Raw genomic sequence first — 16,362 nt, forward strand, 5'->3', positions numbered from 1 at the left:
ATGAACTGAAGTCGCTCCTGAATAGCAGCCATTACTCAGTTATAGTACTGATTTTAGATTTTTTGTGTTCTTACTTCCGTCAGACGGCAGTCAATTATTGTCAAATATTGAACAGACTGGACGTGTCACGTTAGTGCCGCACATGGAGGACGATATTATTGTATAAATAATAAAAATAAGTTAACGTTTAGTGATTTGAATTTCAAGTCATATTATTGTAGATGAAAAATATTTTTTGAAATGTTTTCCAATATTCCCAGATCGTTGATGTAAGTACCTTACGTTTATTTTTGGACTTTACATAACATGACACCTGTGTTTTATTAGATTTGTATTAAAATTTAGGTCCTTTTTATTTTCATGCCCGTAATGTGTTTTATTTGGGGATGATGGTATACGTCTTTAAATTTATATTTTTAATTTATTGTTTTTCTACAATAAATCGTTTAATTTTTATTAAAAAAATACATAATATAATCAAACAACAACAAATGAATACTATATTTGACTAAACAAACATTTGAATATCCTTTTAACTATAAATATTTTAAACAATAGATTTGCGATCTTCGCTATCGATCTCCCGTGCGTAAATGATATCATGTTTCTAAGAAAACACATAACTTTAAACAAAAAATAAATAAAGTTATGTTCCTCAAACGTGCCATATAAAATTGGCATAACTGTTGATTTGCATTATTAAGGTTTATTGCTGCTTTTCGACATTTCAGATATACATATTTAAGTTTTTATTATTTATATGCTTATCATTCTAATAATGTATAAAAAAAGGCTTAAATTAATACGTAAATGTTACCACAATAAGTATGATAGCAAAAATTATCCATAAAATAGTGAAAGATATACTTTTCTATCATAAATATATTTATAGGCTGTCGCATAAAGTAAAATATTTATGAATAATAAAATAATTACAAAGTATTCATCATTAAGACATTTCATGCAAAAAATATTAACATAAAGTATTGACCCTGCATGACCCACTTTTGATTTGACCTATTTTTCTAAAATTATATAATACAATACAATTACTTTTGATTGTACCTAAATCATGTTTTGTTAACAAATAAACCTAATTAAATATTTTTTCTTACATTATTAATAATATATAATCCATATCAAAAATTGTAACACATACACAGCACATATATTTTTATACTGGGAGTTACAATTATTTTTTAATAATTTTATTGATAATATGTTATGACCATGCCGAATGCCTATCTATTACAACTAGGATTGTCATAAATTCCCATGTAAACATGTGCATAAAGCATGTTTGTTTATTCATTATATAATACAATAATGGCACAATGTGAGAGAATTTTGAGAGTAGAATGTCTATATATGTTTAGTCTTTGATTTTCTATGAAAATGCTGTTTAAAATTAAAAATCAATTGAAGAAGTCTTAAAGTCTTAGTGTACATTGACATAGCTATAGATTATGTGAGTATTAATAGTAATCTCATCAAATGTTTTCAATAAAAAATTGTTTATAGCCATTTGTGTAGATGAAATTGATGTTGATGTGTAATTTACTAATAATTTACTGTTGAGAAAGCTATTACAACTCTTAAACAGTTTGTATTGTCATTGGGATTTATATATTTTTTTGTGGAAAAAAATCCACCATGAAGGTTTACTATTTATTTGGAACTTTGTGCAAATCAATAATACGAAACCACATACTGGATATCAAATCAAATGACTCGTGATCATAAGTTTTCTAATGTCTCATAATTCTCATAATTTAAATACATAAAATATCCTCAAAATGTTTATTTCGATGTACTTGTTTATTTTTCCTAACTACACTTATAAACTAAATTTAATATAATAGGAAACTGAGACTAAGTACTTGTGACTTGAATATGAATTGAAGATAAAATTTTATTTTAAACAGTATTGTGTGGTTGATTTTTCTTTGCTTTGTTTAAAAAACTATATAATTGTTACCTACGATGGTAGTAATAAAGTATGAACTTAATTTACTTGTTGTTGACTGTACATTTGTGAAATGTTTATGCGGACTGTGAGGTAACTATGTTTGAATAAGTCATAACACCGTCTCTGTATCGATTTTCATTGTGGAACTCAGTTTATTCATTTTGCATTATCTTTACACTTATCTTTTTAAATGAGATATGTTTTTGACTTAACAGTTGTGTGGATATAGAAAAATTAGTTTATTTAATACTTACAAAAAAAAATCAATGAAATAAAAATTACATAAATATGTAATTAATTGGAGACTTATTACTTAATTTAAAGAGATATTTAAAATACAGAACATTTAATAGTCGTTAACATCGAAATTACATTTTAAAGGATGTGCTGAGTCTATCAAGAACTACCAGTATTTCGTTTTATAATTTTTATTTGTTTTTCTTGAATTCTAAAAGCAGTACCTATAATTTTTTCCCGATAGAACTACAATAATTTCAATAGAGAGAAAATTTTTGTTAGTAGATAAGAAAAACTTATGTCTGTTATGTCCCATTTATCGCAACCATCTCACAGCACTATCAAATTCGAAATGATTTTTAGTAGCGAGATCCCATGAAAGATATACATTATCAAAGTTTCTATAGAAAAAAAAACAAATGCGCTCGTACGCTGCTAACGCCCCTCCCTTCGTCCAGTCTAGTATAATTTAGGTACTAAAGGAAAATTGAAAATGTAACAAGCAGTGATACTTCAAGCCACATAATTGAACTGTTCGTTTGTCATGTTTAAATCACTATCATTTTGTAAGGGCTCATCAATATTTACATGTAATCGGGACGAAGACCGACTTCAATTTTTTTGTTTTTATTTTTATTCTTCGGGTGTCTTATGAACTGCTGAAGCTAATTTAGGGGATAACCACAAAAATAACATATTAATTAAAGTTATTGATGAAACCTATCGTATGTAAAACTCGAATTCAATCAAGGTTAAGAAACTTCAATGTATAATATTACTATTAATTATTTGTAAGAGTTAGAACAGGGGAAAAAATGAGACCTTATGACCTTATAAGAATCATCTCCTACTATTAAAACCCGTTTTATTTTCCCACGCATAATTTGGGAATTTGCCAGTAGTTACCAGGCAGTTTGTAACGGACGACTGTAGCTAGGGACGAGATTGCTCTTAAGATTACGATTGCTCTATTGATTCTAATGATTCTGATAGTGACGTGATTGTGAGTCAAAGACGTGTTATATTTTAATAAGTCAATACAATGACTGTATAATAAAATATTCAGATTGCGTAACATCTGACGAATACGAGCAAGCAAATATTGAAAATATTGTTCTGCTTCGATAAGTATAATTAGTTCTTGCTGCGTCTAAAACACGTGGTACTTGGTAGTACAAGCGGAAAATTAACCAAACTCGGATTTATAGTCGTACTATTGTATATATTTTTTAAATTAAAACTTAGTTCCTCATTAGTTTCTCTGATCTCACAATATTTCTCGTGCTAAGTACTTATTAAGGATATAGAAAAATTCTTGTCAACTCTGAACACAGACCACTTACAAAATTTTTGCGATAAAAATTTATTTATGTACTAAATTGTATTGGTGACAGGAAAATATTCAACAAGGAAATAGTTTTGCACATCATCAAACAGTTAGTATTTTTAACTCGACCACGGGTTCAATATAAAAGGCAAGGTCAAGTCAAACTTGTTTTGAATTAGCTATTCTTATTCGGGGTATTCTAGAATGTTTTGGTATTTTACTATTAAAAATGTAAATTTATTCTCTTCTAGGATATATTAAACATATATTCAATATAGTAAGTTCTAAATTTAGTATGTGAAACACGTTGTCCTAATGATATTGGATCGAAGTGCGCGATCTAACATTTCTAGCAAGGTAATGTTATGGAGTATAATATAATATTAAATATTTGTTGGCGTAGATGCTGCACAAACGCTATAGTCCCGAATCGGGCGCTTGCGTATGCATTGACGAAATGTCCAGCATTCCTGGAACCACCCTCCCAATGTCGTAATTACCATGAGGTTACTGGTGACATAATATGTCCGAACATGGTGAGAGGAATCGACCATCTGAGAGATCCTCGTCTGAATAAGGTATGAACAAAGTATATTATGTGAGTAATTTATAATATTATAACTCGGGCAAATCACTAGGTGTGAGCGAGAATTATTGATTTACTATATTATGATAGCGTTTATTATTTACGCTTAATGTGTTTTGTAAAAGTAAGTATATTTCTTTAGGGTCTGGCATTCACTTTAGAGGAACGCCAAGCTCTAGGTATTCACGGTCTGCTGGCAGCCAAGTTTAAAACTCAGGAGGAGCAATTGGATATCTGCAGAATATCTGTGGATAGATATGAGGACAATCTGAACAAGTACCTTTACCTCGTCGAGTTACAGGTGACTAAACACTATGAAGGTACCATTGATTAATTTTATTAAGTTTATCTTCTGTGCTAAGGTTTTAATGCTTTAGTTACTTTCTTGTATTTTTAATCTGTGCTCTTGGTGTTTATATTAAATGTTGTCCTTCTCGTTGATCGTAGTGTCCGTAACCCTCCATCCGGCTGTATACGAGTGACGCGAGCACTATATACAGTTATATTTAGTTAATTTCGTTTCAGTGTTATAATTTAAGTTTTAAGGTCATTTAATTAATATGACATACTTTTTTTAAATTTGCGATTGATTTATAATTGTAGACCAATTTGGTATGATAATAGGTTAGCTGTTTTATGATTGCAATGAGATTTGTTACGTATAGAAATCTCTATGACCTCGACTTTATTAAGTTTCCAATCAAACTTTTAATAGAAAAATTTTTCATATACTGTTTAGGTTACGATATTTGTTATCCGTTTTATAGTGTCGTGATTAACTTGCAGGACAGAAATGAGAAATTGTTCTTCCGTCTTCTATCAGAAAACGTGGAGAAGTATTTGCCTATTGTTTACACACCTACAGTGGGTTTGGCATGCCAAAGATTCGGTCTCATTTACAGAAGACCCAGAGGTCTCTTTATAACTATTAACGATAAGGGCCACATATTCAATATCCTCAAGAACTGGTAATTATTTTGTTACTTTTATGCTTATATATGAGTTATTAATGAAGTTCGTAACTATTGTATTATTATTTATTTTAGGCCGGAACCAGACGTGCGTGCGATAGTTTTCACGGACGGCGAGCGTATTCTCGGTTTGGGTGATTTGGGTGCTTATGGCATGGGAATCCCCGTGGGCAAGTTGTCGTTGTACACAGCCTTGGCTGGAATCAAACCACACCAATGTCTACCCATTACACTTGATGTTGGCACTAATAATCAGGTTCGTTGATTTTGTATAAATAAACAATAATATGACGTATTCTACATACTGCCAATGTTGGATGTATATTAGACCTCTTTTTATATTTCTCAAATCTTTTTCAAAGTTTTTACAACATAATAAAATAGTCTAATTATATGTAGGTAGTATCTGTGATTTGAAATTTGGTGAAACATAATTGTAGCAGTATGATATTGATGTGACGACTATTATCAAAAATCTTTTTCCTAACGCCTTCAAATGAGATAATAATATGATAACAATTTTATAAAGAGAAAGAAGCCTGTGTTATGTATAACATATGACAGTTACGTAAATTGGTCAAATAAAGGTTTCTTTATATTATACTAATGTTATAAAGAAATAGACGTGCATAATAAACGAAAAACGACATTCTCGTGTGAAAATATATGAGATGTAATTTTTATTTATCCAAACTGAAAAGCAATACACGACCAACATTTCCTCTGTGTTTATGTTGGGTGATCGCTTCGTTAATAAACACGGGTTAAAAATACATTAATGATACTCGTAAATTAAAATGACTTGAAACTTTTAGTGCTATAGGAATTTTTGCTATAATTTCTCTATGGAGACGTGATTGCGAATGTTTCTTACAGGATCTGCTAGAAGATCCTCTTTATATAGGATTACGTCAGAAACGGGTTAGAGGTAAGGAGTACGACGAGTTCATAGACGAATTCATGGAAGCCTGCGTCCAGAGATACGGACAGAACACCCTGTTGCAAGTAAGTACCATCGGTATACTAAAGGTACCATTTACCTATCATAGACATTAGATTTATTCAATTTCTTATATAAATTAGCATTATTTTGATACATATTGTCGCATAGAGACATATTCAGGTATGGTCTGTTCATGTTAAAATCACAGTGTACATTGTCGTGACTTACTTGGTCGTGACCAAAGCACTGTCTTCGCGTTACCGTACGAAATGCACTTAAGTCACCAGAAACATATTTTACATTCCAGAAATATATATATATTATCACATACCAGACTTTTTCATTTACATGTCATAAATTTAATTTTATTCTAATTATTATAACGTATAAAAACTACAATCGAATAATATTAAAAATTAACAATATTGTTTTGAGTGTAAAGCTAGACATTTTTATCAAAACTATCAAGCCTCACTTATGCCGTTACGCCATATTATGTACAAATCGATATCCAATACACTTGAAGGATTATTTTACAATAACTAGTCCTATGTGAGTTCGGGTATATTTTGTCATGTCATATTTAACTAATGTTACGTATAGATAACGCTGCTTTATTATACTACTTATGATAAATACCTTGCTTGTTTTGATTTTCTTACATATATTAAATATACCATTCTATATTAACCATGTTCATGTATACTTACAACTAGTGGAACATCCTGTAATATGTTTGAGTTACTAGTTACGATTGTTTCTGATTATTTTATGACCGTGTTGAGTGAACACTCGTTAACTCGTATATTAAAGAGATAATTTGGCAACAAAGATCATTGACAGCAATTTCGCTCGCATTTATCGTTTAGTTCAACTAACTTTAATGGAAGGAACTGTATTGCATCAAGTATAAACCAGTTTGAATGTCTTGTGTTAGATCTTTGATGTTACTAACCGCTTTGCTGTAGCGACGCGGACAGTTCTTTGGCTATGGAAATGGCCTTAATGTACACGTTAGATCAATGATTAAATTATTCGTAATATCTTTGTTAATTATTCTATTCTCAACCATATCTAGGATAATAATATTCCAGTCTTCCACATTAAGTTTGTCTACAGACAAAAATTTCGATATTCGTCCACAGTTCGAAGATTTCGCTCTAATAAACGCTGGTCGTCTGCTTACCAAGTACCGTAACAAGTACTGTACCTTCAACGACGACATTCAAGGAACTGCCAGTGTTGCCGTCGCCGGACTGATGGCTGCCGTCAGGGTCACTAAGAGGAAGCTCAGTGAAAACATATACTTCTTCCTTGGTGCTGGGTCGGTTAGTATAATATGAAATATTATTTCTTACAAACTTAAGATACTTTATTTTTTTTTATTATAATAATAATATGTAATATTTTGGTGTTCAAACACTTAAGCAAAAGTGTGTTTTACGGATTTAATCTAGATATTTTATTATTCTGTATTCTACCTGACGTTTCAATTATTTTCAACTTTTGAAACTTTCATATAAATCTGAAAAACATAATTTTTTATTGAATTCATTTCTATTTTGTTATCAAATAAATCTATTTATATTAGCAAGCATTAAATTAAAAAATTCAAGGTAGTATCAATTTCAATAATGCTTAGTTATTAAGCTATCATTTGACAGGTCACATGACAGTGTCACGTGATTACAATACCGATAATGATGATTGATTTTGTATACAAATCAGGTTTTAATCCAGATATATATAATTGTACTGAATATTATCTATCGAAGCCAAATAATATAATTCAGATGACTATTGAGTTATTATCTTTTAAATGATTTAACAGACTGTCGAATAAATTTCCGCTTCATTATTCAGTGATAGAATGTGAATGTATAAACGGATTTGAAGTGCAGACAGTTGTATAATTCAAATGTTTGTAAACACCTTCATGTGTAATATTTTCTTAAAATTGATCTCTCCTTTCGTTCCATTTTTAAATTTTACGTAACTCTTCTTATATTTTATATAAATTAAACTAACAAGATAACATTTAAGACTTCTATCATATAAATATATACACAGAACTTTATGGCTATTATATAATTGTTCGAGGCGATAAAGAAAGTTATTCCAATTATTTATAGCAACATTGACGCATTGCAAACTATATCTTATCAGATAGGTAATCGTGATACATTAAAAACATGAGTAAGTTCGCTATTGACGCTTTAATGCAGAGGTATTGACAGAAGTTTTACAATCAATCAATCGATTAGAAATGGTATTAACAATACGAAGGAGTTTGAGGTTGTAATATCGATTTCAGTTCTAAAACGTCAACTGGTTATGTAAATATAATTAAAAAAAATATATACATTGATACTCTACACGTTGTTGTCAATGTCACATCCGTGACGTATTTGTCGTTCAACTGACGTAATCGAGCAGTTTAAAAAATTAAAACGCGACTGTTATAGAATTCTATTCTATGGAAATAGAACACGAGTGACATTCACACGCCATTAAATAAATTATAAGGCCTTATTGGAATGCTAACAAGCAAAAATTATTCGTATGGATTGTAATGTTAGTTAAAAAAAATGTTATGCTATTCATGATTTATACAAATATTGATAATTATCATATTATGTTTATGAGTAACTTTTTTTTCGTGAATTGTCTGGCTGGATATACAAAACATGATAAAAAAACAATTATAGCTGTATATATAACAAAATCTAGGAATTACCTAAATGACAATCATCATAATCTTCATGATCATCCTGTCGGAGCCCGCTCCTGAGCAAAGGCCTCTTCTCATATGGAGAAGGATAGAGCATTAATCACCACCCTTGCTCAAGACGGATTGGCTATTTCAATCTTATAATTTGAAATTATAAGTCCAGGTTTCCTCACGATGTTTTCCTTGACCGTCTGTCAGTGGTGTCTATACCCTTAAAAAGTACATATGATTAGGAAAAGATAACATGTCGAACCCGCGCCCTCACGTGTGAGAGGCGGGCCTTTAACCTCCAGGTCACCACGACTTTGAAATGACAACATTGACATAAATTATAAAAGAAAAAGTTCTAATAACAAACAATGATTTATGGGGATAGATGAACTGTAATTATGAATAAGGATTTAATCTTCTCCAGGCAGCAAACGGCATAGCCTGTCTGACAGTAGCAGCGATGGTAGCCGAAGGCCTGACTGAGAAGCAGGCTCAAGACAGGGTTTACATGTTCGACGTCGACGGTCTGCTGTCAACACGTCGTGAGGGCGGAGTGCCGCCACACGCTAAGGTCTTCGGCAAGGACATCGAACCCGAAAAGGACTTCGAGAAATGCATAGCAAAAATCAAACCCAGCTGTCTCATTGGTGAGCGTACTTTTTTTTCTTATTTTCTAATATGCCCATGTTAAATTTTTGTATCATCTGTCATAATTCTCGTTTTTTTTTTAAATGTTATTTTCTATTATGCCAGTGTTAAATTGTTGTGTCTTCTATCATAAATATACTCTATATATATCCTTGTCTGAAGTAGTTGGTTTTTGTACGTTAATGTAACCTAATGTTTACAATTTACCCAAAAACCATTTTTGAGAAGGTTTTATTATTTGACCTTCGTATTTAATGAAACACTTAAATTCAAGTTGAATTGCTTTTGACGGCATTTAGTTTAACTACAATACAAAAATAAAAAAAAAAAATGCGGCCAGTATTGAAGCTTCCAGAGTTACGTTGGGGTAATTTTTTTTTAAATAAATATATAAACATACAAAATGATGTTGAAATAAAAATTCTTTTTATTAATGTCGTTATTTTGACTGTTTTTGCCTCAGGTTGTTCTACAGTGGGTGGAGCTTTCACGCCGAACGTGTTGAAGCAAATGGCTAAGAATATAGACAGGCCAGTAATATTTGCTTTGTCCAACCCAACAAGTAAGGCAGAATGTACTGCACAAGATGCCTATGATCATACAGAGGTGAGTTCAGATATATGAATAATTTAATATACAATATTGATTCTGTTTTTATAATTCTATTTAGGAGTGTTGTCATGGGTAAGAAAATAATTTCCACCTTCATTGACTGGTGACTCGTAAAATATATTGTTTGTTTATTTTACGAGTTTCCAAATTAAATAATTAAAAATTGTAGTTACGCAATCATATTAAAGTCTAGAATTTATTATTATTTTCACATAAATGTTATCATAATGTGCCATTGAAAACTTATGCCATTAAATATATTAGTTTATTCAAATTTGGAACTTATAATAGAATGTATAAATAACAAACTTATTAAAAAATGTTTGTCATGTTAAAACTAGTTAAAAATAATTACAAATTTATTTAGTTTTATTACTTTTGTAACAATGTGATTGTAAATTATATTTTCTTGAAACAGAAAAGTATAAAATGTTCTTTTTTATCTCAGAAATAGACAGTCTAATGATATATAAAATGAATTTACTTTATGTAATAGTAGTCGTTATATTTAATTCTTTATAAGTTTATTAAATAACAGATTAATAATTTAAATCTATTCAATTATTTGTTTAGCTAGATTTTTTTTTATCTTTATTTAAACGACTCGTTTGTAAATGAAGAAATATGTGGTCCTATTTTGCAATTTACAAATAATTTGGGTACTAATATGCTTATGACAGAAAAGTAATAATATAAGAAGTACATACATTAATTTATATTTATAATTCACTTGAGTCAAATTAAAATTTTAATCTTAATTGTTTAAAATAAATGCCGGTTTTGTTTTGTAGATTATATAAAAATTTAGTTTCAACATTATAACTTATGTGTTGTACTTAAATTGCCTCATGTATATCAAAGATTGTGATGAACAATTTTATTTCAATATAACTAATTAATTAATATTTAATTATTGTAGATTTTAGGTATTGATACAAATACTAATCTTATTTAGTTTCACATTCAATAATCTATGTTAATACTATGTTGTGTTGAGGTTTGTGAAGGACCAAGTACAATATTGGTAATACATACATTCGATGAGCTTTGCTATAACATTTTCTTAGAATTTTTTTTTAAGATAAAAAATTTTTATATTTAAATTTTTTTCATATGCAACCAAAAAAATGGAATAGATTTTTATACAATGAGTAATAGAAATTATTGTTTATCTTAGGGTCGCTGTATCTACGCTTCCGGTTCCCCCTTCCCCCCGGTGCAGTACGACGGCAAGGAGTATCACACCGGTCAGGGTAACAACTCCTACATCTTCCCCGGGGTAGCCTTGGGGGTGATAGCGACAGCTACACACCACATACCTGAAACTATGTTCCTTACCGCTGCTAGAGTAAGTATTATAATTATTTTTTTTATCCAACTTAATTCAAACAGTGTTTTTTACTGTACTGCCAACATAAAAGTCGTCTTTGGAATTTTATTAAAATATCAATTTCAGTTTTTTTTTTCAATTCCCCATAATTATTAGTTGGTTTTATGTTGTTCATCTAATTTAATGGTAACATTGGAATAATATGTGTGTTATATTAATGATTTTCTAAAATTTTCTAGAATACAAATTTTAATACAACTCTTACAAAGTCTTAGTTTTTGATATTTTGAGTTAAGATACTTTCATCAGCTTTCTTCTATGAACGAATTGTAACGAATCTTAAAAATGTAAATATGTAATAGTTTACAATAATATATTCCATTTAAATGTGCATTACAGTTAATGCGTAGAAATAAATTATAATAATTTCCTGAAAAAAAAGAAGCATTTTATTAGGTGTTAAAGAAGGGAAACAAGAATATAAACATGAAGGAAAATTGTTTACATAAGGATGTAAACAGTCTAAATACGTGATATTCATTTCAAGTACTTTCAGCCTTTTTAAATTTCCTCTTATTTATCTAAATTCATACATCTATTTTTATCTACAGAAACACTTTGTAACATATTTTATCGTGGCATTGTTTAAATTGACATCTGTCACTTGGCAGCCATGATATGTTTTGCCGCCAAATTACATAACCGTATTTTGTAAATATTGTTATAGCATTACGTATATGCATATGAGGCACGAAAGTGAAATTAGTTGTGTAATTAGTGTGGCAATGAACTATTTTGGATCAACTGATTATAGTTAATTAGATTATATAGTGTTTTTACTTATGTTATTTTGCAATAAATTTTATTGACATAATTCTAATTAATATACGAGACATTAATCATGGTGTATTGATAATGTTTCGTTTATGTTTTTCAGACGCTAGCCAATTACGTGAGTGAGAAAGATCTAGCTATTGGTCGCATTTATCCGTCTTTGGCTGAAGTAAAGGAGGTATCACTCGCCATTGCTATAGAAGTAGCCAAAATGGCTTACGATGAAGGTAATATCTATGAAATTTTTTTGGCAATTATAATTAATTTATTCTTAATAAAATTGCTATACATTTTTACGTTTAATATGTCTTTAAAATATATATGCTGATATTGTACCACTTTTTAATCGATGTTGAAGTTTGTTATGACAGTTTGATAATTTATGACATCTGAGGGATTGTCACTTTGACTTGTTAGCTTTTTAATTTACTACTCTGATAACCACGAGACGAAACTAAGAACTTTTTCGTTAGTAATTAATATTTAAAAAAAAGCGTACTTACTGTAAGTGATGACTCATAGCATATTTAAGTTAATCTATAATTTACTTTAACAATTAAATGTTCGGCTTTTAGGCGGTGTTGGATCTATGCGGGATTGTCGACAAATTACTTGTTTTATATTGACAGACATCACTTATAGGCACTTCAGATTAAAAATTGTTTTTTTTTTAAGTTTGTTACGACGTCGTGATAAGATTAGGGGTTTTCTATTTTCACGACGGAATCCCGAAGTAAGATACAAAGTTCTATAAATATTCTTCTGTCATCGAGTAGTTGGAATATATTTAAAAATGTTAAAACATTTCCTTTGATTACACTTTTTATATACCCATATTACACAGTGGGATCTTAAAAGTGCACTGAAACAAATCTCCCAGTTTACTCACACTGTGTTTCCGCAGAGACGTAAAGGAATCTTTATATACATAAAGCACGTAATGAGTTTTTTTTTATGTATGACCAATGTTATTGAAAAGTGACTTTAAAATAATGAATGACAAACGTTTATCAATATAAACTCTCGCATTTTTTTAATTATTTGGAAAAGGTTACAAGTTAAAATATATATATGTGTGTATATGTGTGTGTGAATGTGTATGTGTATGAGTGTGAGTCACACAGTAATGTTGTTTGAATCTGATTGTGAGTACAAAGTTGGGCATCGATTAAATGAACAACTCCGTGAAGGTCATTGAAATTAATTAGATTGTCCTTAAAATTATGTAATTAGCATCTTAACAACGAATTCAGGTTATTCCAAAAATTTAAATTAAGAATATCTAAGATAAATATAAATTTTCAACAGATTACGTATAACATGATACGAATAGTACGATTAAATGTAAACTAGAATTGAGAAAAAAAAAATCTACATTTTTTTAATTGTAGATGTCGGTTCAGTATATCCAAAACCGAAGGATTTCAAAAAGCATGTACGGAAACATCAATATAAATTCATATATGAGACACATCGCAGAATGCAATACGCATGGCCTAAGTATCCAGAGCTCAGATTTAAATATCCCGGAAGGGCAGCCAAATAAAAGGAGCATAATGTTTGTGATAATATAAATTTGAAAGTAAATAAAATTTGTATTTAGATTACATTCGGTCGCATTAACTGTATAAATCACTTTATAGCAGTTTATCATTTGAATTTATGTTCACAACGAGGTTAAGGGTCAGTGCCAATATAAGGTACATCCTCTAGAACTTCATATTTTCTTGGCGCCTACCAAAAGTTTAACATTATATTTAATATCTTGTAACTGAAAGCCAGATTGTCTCTTCTGTTATCGATTCCCTTTAAAATTCTTAATCTCTAAGACAAGATAGAAGTTAAATAATACGAATAGTAATAAATACAAGATATAAGTGCCTGAATGCTAGTTGGTCTTCATTACAATCAACGTGGCTCCTATTGTTAAATATCTCTTTAAAATTCTCTCAATTTCCTTCTAGATTCCAGAAAGGGAAAATGAGTTCATTATTTATTCATTTAAACATTTTTTCTCTTACAATCAAATTTTATTAAGATGTTTTCAATCACAAGCAATGTCCAAATTTGCTTACATTCTTTATCTCCTTTCGTTGGACATTGTTAGGCAAGATCGTTTAACGCATTTATTTTTTGTCGAGTTGATTTTTTTCTGATATTGCCGTAAAGTAATTTTTGCAGATCAATTCGCATACTATTATTGCTAGCATCATTAGAATCGATTGGTTTTATTGATTTTTTTGCTAGCATCAATCAGTAGAATCGATTTTTATATATTGATCGTAGTCTTACTAAACTGTGGTGTTGTTTCTTACCGTAATAAAATAGGCTAAATACTAATAAAGTATTTAAAGAAAAATCATTCAATTCGTACGTAAATATAGTAATGTAAGGCTATACGTTGCATTTAGTTCTGTATTAGAAATCGTAAGAGTATTCGTAATAACTTGAGTATACTTTATTGAGTAAAATAATTATTATATATACATATGACTAATAATTTGATTGATATAATTTTTCAGGTCTAGCTTCAGTGTATCCGGAACCAAAGGATTTGGCTAAACACGTAGAAAATCAGATGTACAACTATTATTACGAGAGTTCAATGCCAGTTGTGTGGGACTGGAAGCCGGAGGAGAAATTCAACGTACGCCCAATACAACCCGTACCCAAGAATATATAAACAATGTTGTCTTATTATTATATTTTTTTTTAATATTTTTTTTTCCTTCTAATGTAATCTTCAAGTAGAATTATAGTTATATACTATAGTAGTTGTAATTCTACAAAATTTATTTGTAACCATATGTACTATTGTCGTATTGATTTGTGTAAGATTACAATAATACTAGGAATATTAGTATAATCAATAACTATAAAAACTATTAATAATATCATATATATGCTTTTACTATATATTTATTTTATTAATTCAACTGATTCAAAGTTCCATAATTCATATTCCTAGTATTTTATAATCTATCAAATCATATCGTGATGCAATTTTTTTTTTTTCATAAAAAATCATAAGTTTTATATAAAAAGGTATTAGTTGAAAGTATATTAAATTCTACACTTCAATAGTTAATATTAATAAAGTTATTGGATGTCATGTTGTCTAGTAATTAAATATTGTATTTATTATATATGTAGATGTAGTTGTTTTGTGTGATCGTGGCTTTAGAATTTTGTGGAACGTCGAAAAATTACTATAAACATTTAAACTATAGGAAGCTTTTATATTTCTATGTAATTTTTTTTTAATGTTCATTTACATGAAGTATTATAACGGTTAAACGTCTAGTCACCGCAGCATTATTATGATTACTTAAATTAATTTAAAAGACATATTGCATTGTTAAATAAAACGATATACCATACCCCACCATATGATGACGTATTGTTCAGTATTCATTGCATGCTACCGAGAGTTCAAACTAAATTGGATGCTAATGCGTTTTTTTTTTGCGTTCAATATTTTAAGGTAGACATTTTCGCTGAGCGAAGTATTTTTTTTTGTTTCTTTGTTTATGTATTGTGTTGTATCTATTGATACGAAGTGATTATGTTGCTGTGACGTTTTTAAAACCATTTCTTGGTTGTTGGTTGTATTAATTTAACTGCGTTATTCGGTAACCCTAGTTATATATATATATATTTTAATCGAACAGTAATAAAAATGTAATTTATGTTATAGTATTGTATGAATCGTATTAAAAATAAACTATTTTTAAATAAATTAACTCTAAGTGTTCCAAATACAAATGACCATGTCAGTGAAATCTCTAAATTATCGTCATACTTCTTTGTTTTTCAAAAAAAATTAACATTTGACGAAGTTCAAAATTTGAAAAAAGAATTATAGAACATATTTTAATGCAAATTCTATTTCTATTTGTCCACTAAAAACTTCTTATGTTATTTTTATCAGGGTTCCTTATATTATAAGCGCAGTAAATTTTTGGTCACATACAAAATGAAATCTAAGTTATTCTATTTAATAGATAAATTGTTCAATTATTACGATGGATGTTACTAATTAAATATGTTCAAAACTTAACTGTTGTATTCCTTTAATTCCTTCGACCAAATCCTAATTGAATCGTAATGGCCGATAACTAAACTCATAAAAAAAAAATATATATATATATTCACAAATCAAATATCATTTAGCACATAGCAA

At 29.3% G+C, this 16,362-nt stretch overlaps 1 protein-coding gene across 1 annotated transcript; it reads left to right on the forward strand.

The window, feature by feature from the left end:
• Positions 1–87: 87 nt before the first annotated feature.
• Positions 88–16,239, forward strand: LOC116768949 (NADP-dependent malic enzyme). Its single transcript, XM_032659881.2, has 12 exons — positions 88–269; positions 3,937–4,111; positions 4,262–4,420; positions 4,906–5,087; positions 5,166–5,346; positions 5,967–6,095; positions 7,179–7,361; positions 9,180–9,402; positions 9,867–10,009; positions 11,193–11,363; positions 12,283–12,406; positions 14,702–16,239. Exons 1-12 carry the CDS (start codon positions 241–243, stop codon positions 14,860–14,862), a joined length of 1,860 nt encoding a protein of 619 aa, XP_032515772.2. The 5' UTR covers positions 88–240; the 3' UTR covers positions 14,863–16,239.
• The last annotated feature ends 123 nt before the right edge of the window (positions 16,240–16,362 follow it).

The sequence above is a fragment of the Danaus plexippus genome, chromosome 5 (genome assembly GCF_018135715.1).
Source record: "Danaus plexippus chromosome 5, MEX_DaPlex, whole genome shotgun sequence".
NCBI classification, from domain to species: domain Eukaryota; kingdom Metazoa; phylum Arthropoda; class Insecta; order Lepidoptera; family Nymphalidae; genus Danaus; species Danaus plexippus.